The 24,993-nt window shown below is 39.2% G+C and overlaps 3 protein-coding genes across 13 annotated transcripts in view; all 3 read left to right on the top strand.

Moving 5' to 3' along the window:
* Positions 1-24,993, top strand: part of CADPS2 (calcium dependent secretion activator 2) — a 479,588-nt gene that overhangs the window by 124,731 nt on the left and 329,864 nt on the right. The window lies entirely within an intron of this gene.
* Positions 17,460-18,644, top strand: RNF148 (ring finger protein 148). Its single transcript, XM_019750054.3, has one exon. It carries the CDS (start codon positions 17,585-17,587, stop codon positions 18,494-18,496), a length of 912 nt encoding a protein of 303 aa, XP_019605613.1. The 5' UTR covers positions 17,460-17,584; the 3' UTR covers positions 18,497-18,644.
* RNF133 (ring finger protein 133) lies at positions 18,864-22,994 on the top strand. The gene has a single exon (XM_019750024.3). It carries the CDS (start codon positions 20,999-21,001, stop codon positions 22,118-22,120), a length of 1,122 nt encoding a protein of 373 aa, XP_019605583.2. The 5' UTR covers positions 18,864-20,998; the 3' UTR covers positions 22,121-22,994.

The following is a 24,993-nucleotide window of genomic DNA, read 5'->3' on the forward strand; positions in this document are numbered from 1 at the left end:
ACTGTCGTAATTTTTTTCTAGTCACCTTGGAATATGTTTAATCCTTTATATACTGCTGAGATTGTAGCGTGACTATTGATTTCTGTTCTAAAAGTTTCTAAGTCACATGCAGGAATTTAATTCCCATTGTAGTTTGTCTTCTTTTCTTATGACATTATATGCACATCTGATGATGTAGTATGGACAGAGAATTAAACTAGTGATGATTTCAGGGGGATATGACGGTCCTTCAAGAGGTAAGGTATTAAATATGCTTAACCTCTGTTCCATGCATGTTGGGAAGAGTAATGGAGACCAGCTCTCTCTCTCTCTCTCTCTCTCTCTCTCTCTCTCTCTCTCTCTCTCTCTCTCTCCCCCTCCTCCACCCCAAACCCCACCCCCACCCCCACCCCCACCCCATAGCCTTTGTTTAGAAAATTGGCTTCATTTCCTGCTCTGGTGCACTCACAGATGATAGGCATGGTGTGAACTGGGCCCGTCTTCTTCCCTGGCAGGCTTGTGATGATTGAGCAAGCTAGGGGGGTGGGGGGTTGCTTAGGGATCCCAGCTTGCTCCCTCCATGCTGAGCTCCAGGCATCAGTCAGTCTGGCCCCATCTCTCGCCCACTCCTTCCTCCCTCCTTCCTCTTCCTTCCTTTGCCCCTCCTCTTTCCCCTCCATGCCCCGCTTTGCAGAAGTCTGCGTGGTGAGGCCAGTGCCCAGGGGCACTGTGGGGTGACTGGGATTGCCTCCGCCCACACTTGAAGAACCCTGGTTTGTCCATGGCTATCAGGACAAAGGCATGGGTGGTGGTGGGGTGGGGGGGCTGAGTGCATATATTATGGAGAGATTTACGTTTCGGCTTTTTCTTTACTAAGTGCTTCAAAACTGTGTACATTTATAATGGCATAAGGTGGCAGTTCCAGAAAGCTTGATTATTGAAACTATAAGTGCGATGTGATTATTATTGTACCAAACCATGAAACAGGGATGGAGGAGAAGGCAGGATCGGGTCCGCCATGACTTTAGATTATTGGCCAGAGTCTGCCTGACTGAGGAACCGTTCATTTCATTGTTTCTATTTGCTGTTGTACCAAACCATCTGACAGTCAGGGTCCTTGGCTCCACACATTGTCTTGGAGAGGGCTCAGTGCTTCGGCTTCTCTGTTCTGCAGTGTTTCCCCTTCCATTGAGTGTTGTGTTGCAATGCTTGGATTATACATGGACCTGTTGCATCAGTTTTTTGTCAACTCTTATACCTTCATGCTTTAGCCCATTTAGACTGCTATAACAAAATACCAGAGACTGGATGACTTATAAAGAACAGAAATTTATTTCTCACCTTTCTGGAGGTTGGGAATTTCAAGATCATGATTCTGGCAGATTGAGCGTGGCGGCTGGCAAGGACTTACTTCCTGGTGCCTTCTCACTGTCTTTGCATGGTGAAGGGGCTAGGGAGTTCTGTGCGGTCTCTTGTTTTAGTATTTATGTATTTTCTAGATATAATTTATATTCAATCTTATATTAGTTCAGGCGTACAATATAGTAATGTAACATTTTTATACCGTACAGTGTGATCACTCCAGTAATACTAGTAATCATCTGTTACTGTGCAAACTTATCACAATATTACTGATTACATTTCCCTCCCCCTTTTCACCTCTCCCGCCCCCCACCTTCTGGTAACCATCCCTTTAGTCTTTGTTTCTGAGTGTTTTTGTTTTGTTTGGTTCTTTTAGATTCCATACATAACTGAAATCATATGATATTTGTCTTTCTCTGCCTGACTTATTTTACTTAGCATAATACCCACTAGGTCCATCCATGTTGTCACAAATGGCAAGATTTCATTCTTTTTGTAATTGCTGCATAATACTCTGTTGTGTATATATATCACACCTTCTTTCTCCAGTCATCTATTGATGGACACCTAGGTTGTTTGCTTACCTTGGCTGTTGTAAATAACGCTGCAATGAACATAAGGGTGCCTATCTTTTCAAACTAGTGAATTTTTGTTTTCCTTTGGATAAATACCCAGAAGTGGAATTGCTAGGCCACATGGTAGTTCTGTTTTCAGTTTTTTTTTTTTGAAGATTCTCCACACCATTTTCCTTAGGGGCTACAACAGTTTGCAATCTCTGTGGGGTTTCTTCTGTAAGGGCATTAATCCCATTCATGAGGTCTCCACCCTCCCTCATGACGTAAGTACCTCCCAAAGGCCCCACCTTCTAATACTATCACTTTGGGAGTTAGGGTTTCAATATGTGATTTTCTTTCTTTCTTTCTTTCTTTCTTTCTTTTTTGCGGGGGCAGGGACACAAACATCCAAATCTTATAACCTTATTTCACTAAATTTCCTTGTGCATACTTGACTGGTCAGTGATGGGGGGAAAAAATGGGGTTACCTGAATATAATGTACACATCTTATTTTTTATTATTCTGTGTCCTGTTTTGAAGGTCCTTGCCATCTTTATCTACCCTGAAAACACTACCTGTCCTATAAGACTGAGTTCACTGGTTACATCCTGTAGGTAACTGCACTGCCCCTTCTCTCCTCTCTTCTTCCTCCCTACTTCTTATTCCCTCACTCTTCCCCTATCGTCTTCCTCCCTTCTCTCTCCCTCCTTTCCCCCCTCCCTCCTTTTCCTCTTTTCCTTCCTTTCCTGCTTGTCTCCCTCCTTTATTTCTTCCCTTGCCCCTTCCTGTGATTTTTTCCATGTCAAATAATTTCCAGATTTATAAGAATATAATGGAGAATGTTGATATGAAGGTCTTTGAATACTAGTCAGATTAAGATGTAATGGTTGAATTACATGAAGACAATCACATAAACTATACATATAAATTTTCTACCTTAGTAAACTTTAAATGTGTGTTTTTTAAAGAACGTGGGATATACTACTGCTGTGCTGAGATAATTAAGTAGTATTTTACTATTTTCTGCCCAGTAATTTTTCTACATGGGGAAAATGATTATGCTGTCTCCGGGGTACATTCTTAAATTTAAGGCTCGTTTGCTGAAAGATGGAAGGGATGGAAAGATTTCAGTTGTATAAGAAGATATTCTACAGGAATGTGTTCACTCTCCCTAATCTTAAAACAACTTTATTATTACTGTTTTCTTTTGGGTATGTTCATTTCCAAGATAACTTTCAGGTGGAAAAAATCTAAGCAGTATTATCTGTAAGTCAATATTCATTGGGGGAAAAAAGGTTATTTTTTTAATGTCAATGTGCCTTATTATTGTAAAATTTTTTATATGACCATATCCATTTAATGTTTTTGTTTATTCAAAAATGTAATAAAACTTACCAAGAACTATTTATGGTCTATATATGACTTCATACCTTCAATTTACACATTTTTGAAGTTGCCAGACTCTTCAGGCATTGCTGTTAAGTATCTGTCATCTTTGCTTGTTTGGGAGGACCAAACTTAATTGGGTTCTGACAATCCTATTTGGGAAATTAATGGAAAATGATAAAAAGTGACAGTGCCAACTATGAATAGCTGGTGTTAGTTATATCCTGAATTCAAAAGTATGAATGCACGGAATAGATAATATTAGGAAAGATTGTTTGCACTGCTAAAAGTCTTCTTGTTCTGCCAGTTAGTTCATTATAAAGTTCCCTTAAGTGGCAGATTGTGTTGGTGTATTGGAGATCAGATATAATACTCATGTATTACAGAAATTGTCAACATTTGAAATTTTGTTTTCTGTTCTAGAAGCATGAAAGGCATGCTCACATCCCAAGTAGAGACTCAACTTCATTTTAATTCCTTTGGACACTGAGTAACTATAAGTAGACTCACACTACTTCAGATCAGGTTTGGCCCCACAAATGTTTGCTGTAAACTAATGGGGAAAAAAAAACTTACGGAAAAAAGTGTCGAATTGTATATAAAAGATTATGGCCCTTCGTAAAATCCAGGGGCACACAATCATGTTGTTCTAATGTTTCTGGTAGGGCCAGGGTGGATGGTTACGCTTCATGGATACCTTGCTGAGGGCATGTGGTTGATTCGAGCTTTTCACTATGGTTGATTTCTAGAGCTCGAAAACTTTCTTTCTATCACAGATTATGAGAGTTTTTAAGCCTTGTACTATGGACAGTTTTGACCATGGCAGATGAGTACAGCTGGTTCTGTCTGTGGGAAAACAGCTCTTTCTTTAGTGGCAGGACTATAAACTGCAGGCCTTACTCAAAGGAGCATGAACTCGGTTTGACCTGCAGGTTGAGCCACTCAGGTGACATGGTACACAGGCCTAGAACGACACTGGCATTTCTCTGGGCACAGGTATAGGGAAAAGAGAATTTTGTCGTCTTTTAGGTACAAGCAGAACACTATCTGCTGCTTTTAAATTGTGAGGTGCTGAAATCCTATGTGGCTTTTACAGGAGCCAGGCTTGGATTCGTGTGGCTTGTCCACAGGGCCAGTGTGGTTCTGAAGGGAGAAACCTTCTCTAGGAGACAAGGTCATGAGACCCAACCAATGCAAACTAGAGACAGTGGACAGTCCTGTAATGTCTGCTCACTACAGAGTAACGTCACTGGAGAGAACTCCCATGCCTATCGGTAGTGGGGGGATGAAAGGGCAGATGGAAGTTAAGAGGCTTTGTATATGATGGAAGAGATCAAGAACCTCATATAAAACGTGATAAAGGGAACAGTCATCATTGCAAGGAAGGAAGCAGTGTCTCGAATGCAATTCTACAAGAGCAGATTGTGTACACATATTCTTCTACCATCCAGACTTGGTAAATTTGTGGTGTCAAAGTTAGCCTCTTGATGGGTGTGTTTAGTTCCCAGGTCGTAGATTCACAGCATCTGTGAGACCGAATGAGTAGCTCTTGGCGAAGCTCAAACCAAGCTTTTTGTCCTTGTTTGTTTTGGTTTACCTTTTTGAACTTAAACTTTTCAATCTTTGCTGTAGCCTTTGTTGAATATACTTTTGCCTGAGATGACTGATCTCTTGCTATCTGAGTCTGGGTATTTAATTCTGAAGGTAATAGCCACACAGAATAAACTTACAAGAAGTGGACACACATTAGAAAAAGAGGAAAAGCTTGTTTGGTAAGGCTAGTATATCTTTGTACAATCCAAATTTGGAAAATATGAAAATAGAAAACTAAAGACTGGTCTCATTTTACGTAAATGCAAACAAACATCCTTAATAAAATTTTAGTAAATAGAATTTAGTGACATCCATGATGAAGTGTGTTTCATCCTGTGAGTGTGTGAGGGACTCAGTGTGAGAGAAACTGTTAACATCACCTAGCACATTAAGAGATAAAAGAGAAAAATTGTAATTAATATAACATACGTGGCATTTAGTAAAATTCAACATCTCTTCAGGATAAAAATATCAACTCAAGATAAAAGTGAGCACTATAAAGAAACTTCTGAGTATTAGAAGTATACAAAAATATCATAGTTAATGGCAAAGATTTCAAAGCTTTTGACTGAAAAACAGGAATAAGACAAGGATGGCTGTCATCACTTGCTATTCAGTATTATAACTGAAGTCCTAGTCAATGCAATAAAGAAGCACAAGAGAGAGTCAGTAAACTTCCAAAGATAAACTACATATATATTTGCAGGTGGCATATTTTCTACCTAAACAGTTGCAAGAGAACCTACAGAGAAACTCATAAAATTAATATGACTTTAGCAGGATGGCTAGATAAAAACTAGACAGACATAGAGAAATCTGTGGCACTTTTATTAAACAGTACCTTATGAGAAAATGGCAGTGGGAAAAAATAATTGATTTTCAAAAGCATCAAAACTCAGAGTACTTTTTGATACAAATCCAACCAAATATTACCAGGCCCCAGGGGAGAAATATTATGAAACGTTACTGAAGACGATAGAAGAGACATATATGTACCATGTTTCTGAATGGTAAGACTCAATGTCATAAAGCTGTCAGTTATCCTCAATTTACTAAGTAAGTCATTGCAATTATAGTCCCTTAGCAGGGTTTGCTTTTTTGTTTCAATGTTATTTGATAAGCTGATGTTAAAGTTTGTATGGAAAAGCAAAGGGTCAAGAATATCCAGCGTTTGGAGAAGAGAAGAAATGACATGGGGAGATTTGCCTTACCAGAGATCAAAGTTATTGTAATTGAGATAGACTGGTATTAATATAGGGGCAGGACAATGAGTTAATATGTCAGAAATAAACCCATACATGCATATAAACTTGATATACTTTACAGATGGCATTGTAAACTTTTGGGGAAATAGTGGACTGATGAATAAACATAATTGGCTACCTGTGGAGTTAAATACTGGATTCTGTCCTCATATTCTGTGTAAATACATTCCAAATATGTTAAATACGGAAATGTGAAAAACGAAAATTTAGAAGAAAATGTAAGAGAAAATACAAAGGATAGGACAGGATTTTTTTTAAAGCCAAAGAAATCAGAAATCGTAAATGAATGAATGAAAAACTCTCCTTAATTAAAACTGAAATATTTCATATGATGAGCGAAACAAAATAAAGACTGAGATGGGAGTAAAATAGGACTGAGATGACATTACAATGCCTATAATCTATAATTAGCATAGGCTTAATAACACACACACACACACACACACACACACACACACACACACACACACCTACACCTCCGATACATCCATCTGAAAAGACAAGCAATTCCTAAGTGAAATGAGTAAAGGATGTGAATAACAACTCAAAAAATAGGAAACCTAAATGGCTAATAAACTATAGCAGTTTTCTGTAGTTTCGTGTAGCTGCTGTAAGAATTGCTACAAACTGGGTGGCTTAAAACAACAGAAGTGTATTCTCTTATAGTTCAGGAGACCAGACATCTGACATCAAGGTGTCAGTAGGGCGGCACTCCTTCTGAAAGCTTTAGGGGAGAAAGAATTATTTGAAGTCTCTTCAAGCTTTGGTGGCTGTTGGCATTCTTTGACTTCCTGGGTTTATGACCACATCTCCCCACTGTCTGCCTTCCTCTTTACATTACCTCCTTCCGTCCTGTCTGCCAAACCTTCCCTGTGTCTCTCTGATAGAGACACTTGTCATTGGATTTGGGCTCACCCAACAATCTAGGATGATCTCTTCGTCTCAAGATCTTTAGCTTAATTTCATCTGCAAAGACATTTCCCAAATAGGGTCACATTCACAGGCCCCAGGGGTTTGACACAGACGTATGTTTTGGAAGTCATCATCAAACCACTACAGTATCAAGAGGTGGTTAACATTCCCAGTGATTGAGGATATTCAGATTAAAATCATGGAATTCCATTTGTCATCTTTCAGTTTGGCAAATTTGGAAACATGACATTTTTATAAGGACATAGAGGAATAAATTCATCCATGCTTCTGGATAAAGTGCAAATATTTGCAAACACTTTGGAGAGCAATTTGGTGATATCTGTTCAACTTGAACTATACCCGGTGACTTGGAAACTGAACTGCCAGGATTGTACTTGAGAGAAATTCTAGCACAAGGAAACCTATCCAGGAACATCCATCGCAACAATGTTTGAAATACCACAGAAATGAAAACAGCCTAAATGTCCATCAGTAGACGAGTGAATAAATATAAACCACAGTAGGATGCTATAAAGTTAAGGCAAAGGTGAGTCTCAATGGCCGTGATGAGTAAAAGAGAAGGTGCGGAATCAATCATTTGTGTAGTATAGTTCTATTTTTATAGAGTTTTATGACACGCCGTGTGATTTTCTATGTTGTTTATGAATACATGCACATTAAATCTTAATGGGATTTAATCTTAATCTTAATACCACATTCAGGTTATGGACTCTGGAGGGCTCCTTGTTTGGGAGATTGGTATATAAGGAGCTTCAAGTGTTTCTATAATTCATTTTCCTTAAAAAAAAAAAGGAAAAAAGATAAATTGCAAATATAGTGGACTGGGTTGGATAGTGTTCTCCCAAAATTCAATTCCTTCCCAGAACCTCAGAATATGACTTTATTTGGAAAGAGGATTGTTGCAGGTGTAATTAAGAAAACTAAGGTGAGAACATCCTCAAGTAGAGTGAGTCTTGAGTCTAATATGACCAATATTTTTATAAGAGTGAAAGAGAGAAACACGGGGGAAAACACTCTGTGAAGAGAGAGGTAGAAGTGGACATTGAAGTGATGCTTTACAAGCTGAGCGACTCCAAGACTTGCAGGGAACCACCAGAATGCGGTAGAGAAGCAGGGAACAGGTTTCCAGAGCCTGCGGTCGGAACCAACACTGCCAACACCTTGGTTTTCCATTTCTAGCGTCTAGAACTGCAAAGAAAAAATTCCTGTTGCTTCAAGTTTTCCAGTTTGTGGTGCTTTGTTATTAGGTTGGTGCCAAAGTAATAATGATTTAAAAGGTTAAAAATAATTGCAAAAACCGCAATTCCCTTTGCACCAACTTAATACAATAGCCCTAGGAACTGAATACATATCCAAAATGTGAAGATGCGTTAAAGTTGGTTTGATGAGTAAGTACGTAAGTGTTATATTAGTCTCTCTATGTATATTTTCATATTGCATCCTAAAAATATTTACAAGCAAACAAACCACCACTAATTTCATTGAATTTTCTATAATTCAGCTTTTTGATGGTGTTAAAGGATAAAGCAGACATGTGCCTAATGGGCAAAATGATCAGTCCTCCAGGTAACACAGATGGAATCATAGCTGGTGCTTGTGGGAAAACCCCAACGGTATGCTTCCTATGGTCAGTGAAGAGTTTCAAATATTTTTTTAAAAGGTGGTGGGGACTAACTGCACATCGAAAAAGTTGTTCTTGGCCAGTGTCCAATACAGAAAATAATTATGCGCTTGGACCTAGTTTTAGAAAAACAAAGGTAGCCTGGCTGTGAGACGTTCAGCTAGATACTGGGGTCAAATCCTGTGCATCTGCTGAACTAGCTGATGGGGTTTCACAGGTTGCGTGCTTTGGTTTTCTCATTTATAAAATGCAGGTTCTAATACTTACTTTGTTACATTGTGAATATGAAATGAAATAATACATAAAACATCAAGCATTCAGTAAAGACTCAAATTGAAGCCTGCATTGTTATCGTTAATAGCAATAGCGTGGTAAATTGCCATGATGCAACAAATTATAAGAGTACTGTACTTGAATTATCAGCTAGGATAGTTTGTAAGAACACTGCACTAATTACCTTGAGAGTAGTTTTAGTGCTGTGTATGACGGTGGGTTTTGTTCTAGTTTGCTCTCAATTATTGCCCCATACCCATCTTGCATATACAGGGGGTGGCAAAAAAATGTATACACGTGTTAAGAAAGGAAAACGGTATTAAAATTGTAATACTCAATATATAACAAAAGGTGAATACAAGTCACGTTTGACTTCTGCAATTACAAGAGGTGCTCAAAGTGGTTACCATCAGCATAATTTTAATAGTTTTTTCCTTTCTTAATAGGTGTATACTTAAAATGTGTGTGTGTGTGTGTGTGTGTGTGTGTGTGTGTGTGTATTCATGTAACCTGTACAAAGTTGCAGAGCTAGTGTAGATACAGGATTACAGAATTCAAACCCAGGCAGTCTTGTTTTAGAATTAATTAAACCTGTGAAATTTAACAGTTTTTATTCCTGGTAAAACTAAGGAGACCAACTATGAAAAGTTATATTAAAACAAAGGTTTATTTTTAAATATAAAAATTTAACAGCTCCATGAGCTTCATGAACCTGAATCAAGGAAGCTTTGTGAGCAAATGTGCTGTATGGGCTGCTTTATTCTAAATTGCATGAAATATACCAGGGAAAGTGGTGCCTTAAGATATCAGAACCATGTGTGAATAAACTGCTGTATCTCGAGGCAGGATTTATCTTTTCATGCCTCTTGCCCCTTATGTCATCCATTACTTAGAATATTTCACATCAGAGTGTAAGCTTCTTGGCTAAGACACAACTTCGATCTCATCTTTGAATCCCCAGGTACGCAGAACGAAAGATTTGTGAGGACATGAATTTTTTTTTTTTTAATCACTGCTCTAGTCTCAGCACCTAGAACTGTGCACATAGGAGGTTCTTGATAAATATTTGAACGAATGAATGAAAGAATCAATAGTGTAGGGATTGAGTAGATGATTCTCGGATTGGATTCCTAGAGAGGATATGAAAAACAGTAGGAAAAGCCAGGTTTTCTGTTATGCTAGAAAATCACCATTATTATATAAAATCAAATAAGTAATTGATTTTACACAAATCTGTGTACTAGGCTCTGTAGAAAGACAAGGGAGCATAACAAAGTGCTACCCTCAAAGAGCTTATAGCTGAGAGCCAAAGCAATAAACCTAATGAAGGAAGAAGTAAATTAATATTGCTTTCAACACCTGCAGGAGAGTACCTATCACAAGGCAGTGTAGAATTCCCTAAGAACAGATGGAGGAAAATGAACAAAATAGTGCTTATTCTTTTTTAAATGTACAAAGTATTTGGCTTATTTAAAAATGTACATATAGTGCATGCTTTTTTAACTGTAAAATATGCCGTGTTTCCCCCAAAATAAGACCTAACCAGAAAATAAGCCCTAGCATGATTTTTCAGGATGACATCCCCTGAACATGAGCCCTAAGGCATCTTTTGGAGCAAACCTTAATATAAGACCCAGTCTTATTTTCAGGGAAACACGGTAAGTAAAAAATTTTTAATGTGCTAGTTCATCGGAGGAAAAGCATAATTTGGACTGAATTAATCAGAGAAGATTTCTGGGGATTATAGGATCTGAGTGCATCTTGGGCTGGGAATAGAAGGCCTTCTGGGTTCGTGAGAAAGGTGGTTGCGTTTAGAACTTTTTGCTTTAAATATTTCTATTGATTCAGTGTTGGGCTTTCTTAAGGTCCCAAACTATACTAAGTTAATCTGATATAGTTTTCTCGTGTTAATGACCATTTGACTCCTGACTTGAAATGTATTTATATTTATATAACTCTATATCTCTGTATCTATTGAGATAGGTATCTGTATATCTAAATATATATATATATATATATATATATATATATGTGTGTGTGTGTGTGTATATATATACATATATATATGTCTATAGAGATAGAGATATGTTTAGATATAGCTATCTTGATATTTAAAAGGTAATTAAAGGAAGATTTTTAATTCAGTAGAGTCGGCTTGCTTATCTTAGAAATAGTTACTTTATGTCTACATGTTACTCCATATTTATTCCATTTTTCAGATACAGAGATGTGGATGGAATTTATTCTTGACTTTGGACACAAAATGTAAGACAGATGGCCTCTGATCCTGTGATATTAAATAAGCTCTTTTCTGGACAACTGTTGTCAAAGTAATTCTTAGCTGAGGGAAGAGATGTCAAATCATTGCCTGTTCTAATTTTTTTTTCCCTAATGGGTGGCTGTGTATAACAGAGGTTGCCAAAGCTGCTGATATGACTTAATATTTTGAAGAGTAAGTGCTTGAACAGTCAAACATTTGTCAGGGACCCTGAGCAAGTTTCATTGTCCTAGTATAGGGGCAAGGGGGAAGAAACAGGATTTACAAAAATAAATAAGATGACTCTACCCCTGACAAGACATTCTAAAAAAGCAGAAGTATAGACAGACATAGGAGCATCTGACTGTATCTAATGTGTGGTAAGATTAAATGGCTGTCAAAAAGGTGCACAAAGACTGTGTCGTAGGAGCAGGTGGTTTTGTGTGGGGAAATTGCAAAAGGGAGATTAGGATCAGGCTTGAAGGATGAGAAGAATTTTATTCAGCGGAAAATGACAAGCAAAACAAAACAGGCTTTATAGAATTGGGAAGGGGAAGAAGGGTCCATTTACTGAGCCCCTGCCACGTTAGCGGTGTGCTTGGTGATTTACAAATAGATATTAATATGAGGTGTGTCATCTGATGTACATCATGGCCCCGGGAGGCAGGCGTTCATTACTTCCCCATCTCACAGATGAGAAAACTGAGGCTTGGCATGCCTCACCTCACACAGCTATCAGGTGGCAGAGTCTGGGTTTCGCAGCAGGTCTGTCACATAGCTGGGTGCTTCTGTACGGCTTCTGCTAGTGCGATGACTTCACATTCGTGTTTTGCTGCCTCCTCCCAGGAGGCATTAAATTACCTAACAAATAAGTAAGGGTTTTGTGACCTGTGAATTGGAAAAATGTAAGGGATCTAAGTGGGAAAATCTCCTTAATTGCCTCTGCCCTGCTAAGAGCTCACTCAGAGTTCACCATGCTTCGTGGGACAGGTCTTAGGAAGCCAAAGCTTATACAATCCTCCAGTGACTCATGGTGGTGGAGGAAGGTCTAGAATCCGCTTAGAGTTTCAGGACAACATTGTAATGGTAGAAACCCACACGCAGCCTCCATACTTGGTCCACATCCTGGGTTCTGATTAAATACAGGAGCAGTGTGGTCTGTTAGGAGAGCAGGACAAGTTCTGGTGGTCATTCCAAAGGTAAATCCAGTCTAAAGGGTTGAGTTAATATTAAGATGTGTTTGTCCTGGGCTCAAAGAATGATCACAGTACCACCGAGGGCTGTCCTTAATCTTGTTTCTTTATTTAAATCATATGTTTACTGCAGGATGTTCAGCTCCTCACGGTATCCCTCCTGATACGGAGGCTGTGGCATGAGGTTTTTTTCCCCCCATTACTTCGCAGAGTAGTAGTAATGTGTTTCTACTCTGTTGATGACCATTCCATCTTCTAACTTGGTAGAATGAAGGAGAAGAAAAAGTTTTCAATTTACTGTTCAAGGTATGTAGACCTGGCCTTGAATTCAGAATGCAGAGTATAGTTTATGGAGTTTGATTTATACCCATTAAAATTTAAAGGGATTTGGTCATATTCCAAACACTCACTTATTTTTGTATTCAGGTATGGATACAAGAAGTCCACTTTTATGAGTATTAAGTCTGTAGAAGAATGAAAGTTTGAATTTCTTATGCCTAGTCCATACTTGAACGGAAAGGATCACCCTTCTGAAGGTAAAACTAAATAGATACGTTATGGCATGAAGAGTAATAGTACCAGTTAGAATCCAGAGGATAATGACACTTTCAATTGAATTCAGCCTTCATTGAGAACCTGTGATGTGCTAGATACTGTGCTAGAAGCTGAGTATTGAAAAAATGAGAATAAGATTTAATGCCAGCCCTCAAAGAGATTAATAGAGTAGATGATTTTGTAGAGGGAACTGTATCTGCTGCTACATAATAAACCACTCTAAGACGTGAGTGCATATCAGGGCAATATATTTTTTTATAAACTATAAAAAAGTCAGCATCTGTTATTGCTCAGTAATCTACAGGTCAGCGAGGTGATTGAGGTCTTGGCTAGACTCAGTCGTGTGTGTGTAGTCACCTCAGGATCATGGAGACATCTCTGCTCATCTTGGGCTCTCACACATCGCCCATCAAAATTTCAGCCTGTGGGAATGATTACGGAGGCCAAACTAAAGCCGTGGACAGGATTCCATTCATGTGGACTAAGGCTGACCCTGTCAATCATTCATTCAAACTGTTTTGAGCCAGGTGCTGTGTTAGGTGTGTGAGAAACGTCACTGAGTGCTTCCCTTTCAGGTACAAAGCCTTCTTGGGGCTCTAACACAAGTTAAACTTGACTCGTGCATCCATCCCATTGTCAGGCTTGCAGGTACATAGAGAGGAATAGTAATTCTGACTTACACCATCATGATGGGTGATTCAGTGACTTAAAATGTGTCTGTTTTGGCTGTTTATTTTCTCTAATATTAACAGCTTTTAATGATAGTGAAAGTTATTATATTGGTTCATATAAATAATAATAAATGAGGAGCCTGAGTAAATTTTGTGATTTTCATGCATCTATACCTAGTATATAGTGTGTAACTGTCAAGGCAATTCAGAAGCTCATATATTATTTTTAAAATTTGCTCTATTCCAGTTTAGCATATTTAGAACTCTTTGCTGGGTTCAGAACTATTATGAGGAAAAAGTGTATTTGCGTATATAAAGTAATATTTTACTGCATATGTCTGGGACTATGTGAGAGCCGTGATTAATTTATGGGAGACATTTAGGAGAAAATACATGAATGTTTATGAGGATTTACCAATTTGCAATCAGATATAAAATTTTAAACTAAAATTTAATTTTACGTTTACAATCTTTAAAAACAGAGACACTGCTTTCAGAAAATATTTGCTTTTTTGCTGTTCTCAGTGAACTACTTAGAGTCAGTCTTCTGTTCCTGCCAAATCCCATTATGATGCATTTAATTACTCGCAGAAAACCTACACAGTTGTTGTTTTCAAGCTCAGAAGCAAATCCAGTGAGTTGTGTGCAGTCCTTGAGATCTCTAATAACATCAGAGCCTGGGATATTGTGAGCTGTCGGGTAATGTCTTTAAGCTTCGTCAGTATTCCCTGCGCCTTAAGAGATACGGTCTGGACAATGCTATGTGAATATATTTGACTCTTTTTACTACCAGAGTAGAGATTTCTGGACGTTTGCACATTCTTAGCAGAGGTTGATGAACAGCAGAGGCATAGATATCTGCTGATTTTTCTCCCCTCACTTAATGAAAATTAATAACCCTCTTGAGATTTTACTTGGAACCTAGATGTTAGGATCTATGCATGTGTACACCTAGTTTGTGTGTAACTCTTTTCTCCTACCTCGGGAAACAGGAAATGGAGGTGGGTTGAGGGCATCCTTCTTGATGGACATATTGTCAGTTATAAAAGCTCGCCCCATGGTGAGAACTCAGACCTGATTGTCCGTCGGGGACAAGTGAGTTTTGGGGATGGTTCCTCCTTCCCGTGGCTGTTCCACTGGAGGTGGGGTTTCTTAACATTTCTATTGACATTTTGGGCAAGGTAATTATGTATCGCACAGGGCTGTCATGTGCATTTTAGGATGTTTAGCAGCGTCCCTGGCCTCTACCCGCTAGGAGCCCGTAGGCCTCCCCCATTATGACCATCAGAAATGTCTCCAGAAATAGCCAAAATTGCCTCCCCGCCCCAACACTGCCTTGAGAACCACTGTGTTAGAGATAAAGGATTGTTTCTTTATCTCTTTTCAAAGGTGCGTTTGTCCCAAGACTCAGGCAGGAGAGGGGGTAAGTTCTAAGTACCATCGCCTTCACCAGTCAGTCTTACAGTGAAAAAAACACAATGGATTAGTAAATTCTTCAAATTGATATTCTCAACCATACAAAGAACCTCTAGATTTCAGATGTGTTTTGAGCCCAAATATAGTTACTGGTTAAACTCTTCACCCTTAAAAATTAACAAATTATAAAAACAAGGTTAGAATTACATTATTTTTAAAATCCCATCCTCAAATGTCAAATAATCACAAACTTAAAGACAGCCTCTAATATGATGATGTGAACTGTCTTCCTTTTTAGTGAGGCTTCACTCTGTCAGTGGTAATAAAACAAGCCAGGAATTCACACTGTTTGAACTTGGGAAAAGTCTACGTGTAAAGACAGTTCTGATGTGAACTGAATAATGCCTAAATCAGATTGTATGAATGGCGCACGTTGATTGGTTCCTATTTTATTTTTAAAAGCAAATATTAACTAAAATATTATGGGCCAGGAAGTACAATAATACTTTTGTCAAAATGGCACAATTCTTTCAACATGCCTTTGATTTAAATGTTAGGATCAGTTTTGCACCCTAGGAAAACAGGTGTGTCTTGTATTCCCAGGGCTTTATAACATGTGTATAGGATATGTTCTGTATGGTAAGTAATAAATGTTGGAATGAGTGTTGCCAATTAATTGACTCCCTGAAACAGACTTCAGGTAAAGATTTAAAATAAAAGCAAACAAGCATTAAAATATCTTTAAGGTAGTAAAGATACTAGAGTTTGTAATTATAATGTAGTGAGTTGTGATGGCTGGGGGCATCCTTTCCTCTGCCCACTGCTGCCCTTCCGGTTGCCACATCTGTTAATGCAACTTCTAAAGTCACTCTCGAACTTGTCTGTGTCCCCGCATCTTGGCGGCTATTTCAAGAGTCCAGGCCACTGTCTTCTTTTGCCCATGCTCGTCTCACCACTTCATTCTTCTCCTCCATTCCATTGTCCACGTAAGGCAGTCAGAGCGCACTTCTTAAAAAATTAACGTTTTGAAACACTTACACGTTACTTCCACGGCTTGGAACCCTTTGCTGGTTTCTCTCGTCCTTGGAACATAATCCAGAACCTTTGGCCTAACATTTATGGCCCTGACCACGGAGTGCTGTTTGCCTTTCCTCCTTTGTCACCCTTAGCTCTCTCCTCTCTCACTCTGCCAAACTCATGTTTCTTCAGATCCTTTCACGTGCCATGTTCCTTCCTATCTTAGGGTCCTGAACTGCCATTTCCTCTGCCTGGAAACTTCTTTTCTCGTTTGTTGGGCAATTCTGGTTGATCTTTCAAGTCTCAGACTAAGTGTCACTTTCTTAGCAATGACCTGGACCTCCAATCAGAGTTTAGCTCCCCATTACATCTGTTCTTTCTCTTGATACTCTGTGTTTTCCTCAGAGCCCTTATCATGACTTGTAGTTATACATTTGTGTATGTGCTTAAAATCTGCCCTCACAAGACACCATACTCCACAAAGTAGGTGTATATCTGGGTACTTCTCTGATACTATATGACCCATACTTAGTATTTGCCTAGCATATAGTCGTTCAGTCTCAGCAGCTATTTTAGTGAATAAAGTGGCATTTTCTTGCAAGATGGAAATATATCAGGCTAATAATATAAATTTATATTCTCCTTATGTTGAATCTTTCGGCCTAGGATAAGCATTTGATGTTGAAAGAGAGTAGGAATGATTTGTTCCTGCTTGCCATAGAGCGACATTTTAGGTAATATTCGTACATGACAACTGAGACTGACCAGATACATGCACTAATACATGAATGATTTCTACTCTGCCTGACAGAAAAACAATGAGTATGAAACAATGAGCAGCTTTTTAATCTATCCAGAACTAGGGAAAAAACTCAAGACGTAAAAATAAATTATTCTTATTTATTTATTTATTGCTTTAGAGCATGGGTGTCCAAACTATGGCCCGCGGGCCAACTGCGGCCCATGATCTATTGTGAATTGGCCCGCAGCAAATTCCAAAAATATATTTAGTTTACTTAAATAAACCAGGTGAGTCAATACGTGCTTTACCTCAAGTGAGTGGCCTGGCGGTTTGTGTATTTTACCGCATATGGCCCTTGGTGAAAAACATTGATAAAAGTTTGGACCCCCCTGCTTTAGAGTGTGTTCACATTGTTATAAACCATGAGTCATTGCTTAGCAGCTTTTTGGCCAATAGGATTTCAGTATGCAGTGCACTAATATAAACTCTTGGATTGGCTTAACTACCGCTGATGTCACAATTTCCCCATTAGGAAGTCATACTTTTCTTGAAATCACATTGTACTCACAACAACTCTTCTGTTTCATTATAAGAAAGAGAATCGAACAAAAAATGCTGGAGGGAGCAAGATATCTTTGATCCATGCAGACCTTCTTCATTAATGTGCTTTATCTACTGTCAACAATTGAAGCTAGCTTCTTTACTTTCTTTAGTAATTGATGCTGTTTTGTTTCTCATGTTTGTCAGTTAAGGGACAAATGGAGGAATGAGCCTACTGGGAATTACTCCTTCAACTCATAGTTCTGTTTCATCTCGACTGTGGAGGCTTAGCATCTTTCTACTACTTGGCCTTCCGGACTCAAAAGGAAAAGCCATTTGGACAGCCCACCTGAATATAACATTTCAGGTGGGAAATCGGGTTGTATCAGAATTAGGAGAGAGTGGAGTGTTTGGGAACCATTCTCCTCTGGAAAGGGTGTCTGGTGCAGTGGCACTTCCTGAAGGATGGAATCAGAACGCTTGTAATCCGATGACTAATTTCAGCAGGCCTGAACAGGCGGATTCTTGGCTGGCCCTTATTGAACGGGGAGGCTGTACTTTTACACATAAAATCAATGTGGCCGCAGAGAAGGGAGCAAATGGTGTGATCATCTATAACTATCCAGGTACGGGCAACAAAGTATTTCCCATGTCTCACCAGGGGGCGGCAAATACAGTCGCAGTGATGATAGGCAATTTGAAAGGCATGCAGCTTTTGTACTTGATTCAGAAGGGGGTCCATGTGACAGTCATCATTGAAGTGGGCAGAGTGCACATGCCCTGGCTGAGCCATTACGTCATGTCTCTGTTTACCTTCCTGGCTGCAACGGTTGCCTACCTTTTCTTGTACTGTGCCTGGAGACCTAGAGCGCCGAACTCTTCCATCATACGGCGAAGACACAGAAAAGCAGATGTGAAGAAAGCTATTAGTCGGCTTCAACTGCGAGTGCTCCAAGAAGGGGATAAAGAACTAGAGCCAAATGAAGATAGTTGTGTTGTTTGCTTTGACATGTACAAACCCCAAGATGTTGTTCGTGTTCTAACTTGCAAACATTTTTTCCATAAGGCGTGCATTGACCCCTGGCTGTTAGCCCACAGGACATGCCCCATGTGCAAATGTGACATTCTGAAAACTTAAGAAACTTAGAGAATTTTCTGAAGACGTAACCAAATTTTTCCAAAGATTAAAATCAAATGAATTCTTGTAGCACTGTATGTAGAGAGAAAATTCAACTCCAGCTTCTCTACCCAAGTACGAAAGAGGATGAAATTCATGTGTTTTTAAAATAAACCTACACATCATGCCTGTCTGTTTGAACTTGTTGTTTTTCTAATAAGTTACAATTGTTACACATTTTTTTGCTCTTATCCAAAAGGGACCTTAGTATATGTTAATATAGTAATATATGTTAGTCTTTATGTTTGAACTACAATGTTTGTCACATTGATGCCATAGAGAATTAATGATAATATTTTAGTTTCTTTTTTATATTATATACTTTGTTTCCATTTTTGTTTACTATTTATATCTAATATCTCTGCTCAGTAAACGTCATTATAGGATTAGAGCTTGATTTAATTCTCCATCATTAATTAATTTTATTAATAACTAGGAAATCTGGTTTCCAAAGCTACTGACTGGGTAGGTCTTATGTTCTAAATAATTATTTTAGATGATAGCACTTTTGATTATGTAACTGAAAATATTTTAAATTATTATAGGTCCTATGTAGAGCAGTGTAGCAAAATCTCATCATTGTTTGCCAGAGCCCTTTAAATCCTAGCATAGTGAGTCAGCTATGGTAGCAGATTTCCTTTCTAGAAGTGACGTAGTAAATGCTCTTCTTCTCAAAATGATGGTGATTGTGTCTCTCTTTGGGACATTTTGATAATATAGAAAGTAGGGCTGAAATTTTGTTCAGCTGCTTTCCAAATTGTATCTTTTGCCTTATTTTGCCTCTTCCTCTTTTCAGATAGATGTATAAACACCTGTGTGACAGTGAGAGGCTGAAAGATTTGGGTTCTGTTGTTTTGATGAATATCTCTCTTTGTGGACAATATGCTAAACCATCGATGGCCAACTCAGATGGCACTTTGTGAGTTTACACACTATGTGCTACGTTGTCTTTTTTAAAGAGTGGGTTATATGGAAATTAAATCAGATTAATGGCCTTTGATAAAGAAAATTGACCATTATGAGCTGAAGGTTTTGTGTCAATATTTTTTTTGTGTGCCACTTTTCTGCTGGGCAACAAGTTGTTGATTTATATTTCACAAGAAGTGCTAGCTAACTTCCTTAATCCTGGTGCGACACAACCAAAAGTGTGTCTTAGCATCCTGTGCATAGAGGTCAGGGAGACATTTATGCTCCAGGTCAAAATCCTTGACTGGTTTCCTGGCTGGTGAAGAAGAACGACTGAGATACCCCCAGGCAAGTGTATGGCAGCACCACTGGTTGCTTCTGGCTTGTTAGTTCACAAGTCATCCTTTGGCTCTGAAGTCATGTTGTGCCATTGACCTAAGCACAGCTAAGTATAGCAAAGCTGACCGTGTGTTTGGGGGGGAAGGGAGGACTTCTACCAGGGATGTTTTTTGAATTTTGCAAGCATTTTATTAAAAACATGACCTTTAATAGTCACTGCTGTCAGTGGTTCACTTTAAGTGGGGACCTTGGAGTTGTTGTTTTTTAAATCCATAGTTCCATTTTTGTTTAAAATGAGTTGTACTAAACGAGTACTGCTCTATTTAATCTTTTTCCTTACACCCTTCCTCCTCTTCCCTCAAAATGCTGTTAGATTAATAACAGAGGTCAAGGTCTGCAGAGAAATGAGATTAGTCTTTCTGTGTTATAGTCTATGGAAGAATGAGGAAGTGAGGCTGGAGTAATTTAACAGGATACACTACTTTTGAAAATCAAATCTGAAGCAAACCAACAAACTCCTGAGCAAGCTTTATTAAATAAATGTAGTCTAATGGTCTATATCATGAAAACATTTGCATTATGACCAACTGTGAGTTTAAATGGTGTTACAGAGTACACCAGTTTTTAAACCACATAGTTGATCTCAGTGCTGTTTTAATTATTTTGTTACAACTTGCCATTTTGTTTAAAATATTTCATTTGAATTAAAAAGATAATCATATGGCTTTATTGCACATGCTGTCAGGCTTTAATATGCATGCAATTACATGAATTTTATATTTCACTTTTAGTTTAATGTGATGCCTGTTAACATTATATATCACTCAGGGATTGAATTCATCGATCGTATCACAACATAGAAATCACCCATTAACAACATGGGAAACATTCAAGCCCATACACCTACAGCGTGCTCTAAGCTCTTACCTAATTGGCTGTTGTCTTTTATGTCATAATCACAACCCTCAACAGTAAGCAGTATCTAGAATGAAACTAGGGTTTTTTTCAATCTAAAGGTTTTCCCTCTGCCGCTAATAAAACATCTGAAACTCATACAACATCTTTAAGAATTTCTCACAAAAACATGCTGGAAGACAGTGGAACTTGTTTTCACCCAGAAGATCCTTTTCATTTTGTGATTTTAAATTGATTGTCAGCAGATGTGGAAGCCACATCTTGTTGCTGGGTTGGCCCTTCAGTTCCTAGGCAGAGAGAGAGATGAATCTCAAGACTGGCAGTCAGAGACCCACCCCAGCATCCTCCTGGCTCATGACATTCAGTGTTCTTTGGCTTCTTAGTCAGAACTGCTGCAGAGCCAGTGCAGTTTGGACTGCTTACATGAACATCACCTTTCATGTGGGGCATCGCGTGCTGTCAGAGTTGGGGGAAACGGGAGTCTTTGCAAGAAGCTCCACTTTGAAGAGACTGGCAGGAGTGATTGTGCTGCCAGAGGGGAAAACGCAAACTGCATGCAGCCCCAGTACCAGTTTCCACAGGCCGCAGAACTCCACGACGTGGCTGGCGCTTGTGGAGCGGGGCAGCTGTCCCTTCACACAGAAAATCAAGGTGGCCGTTCAGAAGGGAGCCAGTGGCGTGATCATCTATAACTTCCCGGGGACTGGCAACCAGGTGTTTCCCTTGTCTTATCAGGCATTTGAAGACATTGTTGTGGTGATGATTGGCAACCTGAAAGGCACGGAGATTCTGCAGCTAATTCAGAAGGGAGTTCATGTTACCGTCACGGTTGAGGTGGGGAGAAAACACATCATCTGGATGAATCACTATTTTGTCTCCTTTGTGATTGTCACCACCGCTACTTTAGCATATTTCGTCTTTTATCATATTCGAAGACTTTGGGTAGCAAGGAGTCAGAACAGGAGGTGGCAGCGATTAGCAACGAATCTGAAGATGGCGTTTGGCCAGCTCGAGCTCCGGGTCCTGAAAGAGAGGGATGAGGAAGTAGGTCCACACGGAGATAGCTGTGTAGTTTGCTTTGAACTCTATAAGCCTAATGATACAGTTCGCGTTCTGACCTGTAAACATTTCTTCCACAAGAATTGCATTGACCCCTGGATTCTAGCCCATGGGACGTGCCCCATGTGCAAATGTGACATTCTTAAAGCGTTGGGGATTCAAGTCGATGTTGAAGATGGAAGAGAATCGTTGCAAGTCCTCATGTCGGATGAATTGCCTGGTATCCTATCACCTAGCGAAGAGGAGACAAATAATGAACTTCCTGCTGCCAGAAGCTTAGATAAAGTGACCCACGTGGAGGAGGCGGGGGAGGAGCACCCCACTTCTCCGAATGACAGCCCGTCTAACGCAGGAGCAGAAGTTTGACCTTCACCTTGACAGCATGATTTTTGAGGAAGTGGATTAAACCTGTTTGTCAAATCAGGTCCTAATACTGACAAGCACTTTGTCTGTTTGAAGTGTGGTTTTTGTGTCCTCTTTGGTTACTTTGGTAATTTTCTACATTCTTTGTCAAGCCCAAAGACAGAAAAAAGAAGAAAAAAAAAAACCCTAGCAGGATTTTTTTGTTTTCCTTTTTCACCTTTGCTACTGTAACTTTTTGTCAATGTGTGTTATACCTGTGAGTATATGTTTATTTCTGTGCCTATACATGCATGTTAACACCAAGGACAAACTTTTTTTCCCCCAAGTGTTGGTTGTACATATATTGAGCTCTATTTTAGTAAGAAAATTGCTAATATTATTTGCATGTTCCTTATAATCCAGAAACTATCAATTAAGTTTGAAAAGCATAAATTATCTTTGATGTGCTGGGAAGAGTAAAATTTATCTTTTGAAATTATGTGTGTAGTACAGTATACTAATTTTGAAGTCCATTGTGTTGTTTTTCCATTCTTGGCATAAGCATTTTGCTGCCTAGAATTTTATTACTCTGACAAACTTCTGCTCAAGCAGTTAGTACATTTTATGTGATCTGCATATGCATGGTGATGGCAATATTAAGAGTAAAGTACTCACACTCTTTTAGTGACCGGCAGATATTTCAGTGCCCAGTATTTCTTACCATAATTTTTACATGCTCATAACGTGTAGAAAGGCTTACACAATAAAAAAATTCCTATGATAGTTAATCCTGCTGTATTTACTTCCCATATGCTCTACTCTACTACCCAGCTTATTTTTTGCCATTAAATAAAATACTTAAACTATGCCGATTATGTTGGAGATAAGTATCGCAATGTGGAAGTTACTAGTATGGCATCTTGGGATTATGTTCACTTTGTTCACTGTAGTCCCAGGATCTAGTAAGTACAGTGCTGGGCAGTCAGTTTTGAGTGAATGAATAATGATAAATACCTTTTTCATAATGTAATTATTATGTGTTAACCTGAAAAAAACTGGGCAGTTTATCCCCGTTATACAAAGTAATGGGAACTTAATCCTGAAAATTTTCATCCTGAATCACTTTGACAAAATAGAAAAATTACGACTTTTAGCCCAGAATGCATTATTACAATTTAGCATGCGTAATTTTAATGCTGAGCTTTGAACTCTCCAGGGCTGACAGTGAGATTTGAAAACTTGTGTAGCCCTAGCAAGAGATCTATTAAGAGGAATTCTGAGTTGCTCAGTGCAAACAATACTGGAATTCAGAGACAGGCAGAAGGGCGGTAGGTAGTTGGTTCTAACTACAGCTCCAAGAAGACTGTGTAAAGTGGGGAGGGACGCTCATACAAGGCCAGGGAGAACTGGGCATAGCAAAAAGTGACAAGTGGGCAGGTGACCAGGTGGGGGTGATGCCTTGCTTGGGACACACAGGCTTTTTATACCCAACCCCAGAGAGGTTTCGGCTTCACCACAAGAGCTGCTCTTGGAAAGAACCGCCTTAGCATCAATAGGGGAGGATTTAGCAGGAGCACTGTTTTGAGTGTCTTTTTAGTTTACTTTGGGAGAGTAAAGTCATTTCCTGAAGGACCAAGTTTCACAATGAAGAAAGAGGACACTGAGGACCCCGTGAGAGCCACTCCTGGTAGAATCAGCGCCTAAGCCAAGATAAGCTGTCATTCTCAGACTGGCCACCAGTGGTCTCTGCCTCTAGGGGCTAAATGGCTCATGGCCGTGGCTGGAGTGACTTCCACTGGTTGCCCACGAGAATCATTGCAAGTATGGAAATGAATGCATCTGGTCATGTGGCAGTTCCTGCACCCAGGTTTTTACAGCTCTGTGCACTCTTAGCAAATTTATGTGGGCTACGGGTTCCATGATAGACCTACCGGTAGCACTTGGAGAACTGCCGATTTGCCCTTCACACTAACACTGCCATTGTGTTCTCTGTCCCTTCTTTCCCTGCACTCTTGTTGGTTTCTCCTTTCCTTTTTGTCCCTTTTTGTCCCTTTGCTTTGTTCATTGTTGTCAACCTTAAACCTGACTTACCCTCATGTCTAAGATATTAGTGTGGATGCACTTTTGTAATTAAATGTCTCTCGTTTACCTGGACGTTTAACATTTAACCCAGTGTGCTTGTTGTCTTGATTTGAGAATTTTCAGTGGATGTTCCTGAAAGGGTGGTTAGACTCTGTGTTTGAGGTGGGAAGGAAAGGTCATGTCGGTGAACTTGGGAACTGTCCCTGCTGAGTGCCTACCATGCAGTTACTTGGCCGTGGACTAAGTGCTGTCTTTAGCTGTTCCCTATGTCAGCAAAACACAGCAGTTTTAATCCCTGTCTTCAGAATGTTGAAAACAGATCAATAAACCACTTTTACTCTGGGTTTAATAACTGGGACCTGGAAATAGCACTGACATGTCAAATGGTAGTTACTGTTCATTGTGGTAGATTTTTACCCACTCTGTGAGCTGCACGGTTTCCTCTTGTACTTAATGATGCAAATCTCTTGTGCCATAATGATATGGGGCAATACTGGGAATTATTTTGCCCCCGATACCAGTTTCAGAATGGATTTCCCTTGCATTTCTCCTCGGTATATATTTTTGCATTCTCTGGTAATAAAATTGATTCCCCAGGCTCACCTCCACTAGGCAGGGGGCTGATGTTCCTTACAAACATTAAACTTTCTTTTCTTTATTACTGGGATAAATTAGGTTTAATATTTACTAAAGTGAAGAGGATTCTAAAGCGCTTACCACTGATTGGGTGATGCTATATGTGAATTCATTTACACAGTTCCTCGTATAACACTGGTAGTGTGCCTGTCTCTTGCTGTAGAATCATTATACTGGCA

The sequence above is a fragment of the Rhinolophus sinicus genome, chromosome 8 (genome assembly GCF_057876585.1).
Source record: "Rhinolophus sinicus isolate RSI-liver-muscle chromosome 8, RSI-T2T, whole genome shotgun sequence".
Classification (NCBI taxonomy): Eukaryota; Metazoa; Chordata; class Mammalia; order Chiroptera; family Rhinolophidae; genus Rhinolophus; species Rhinolophus sinicus.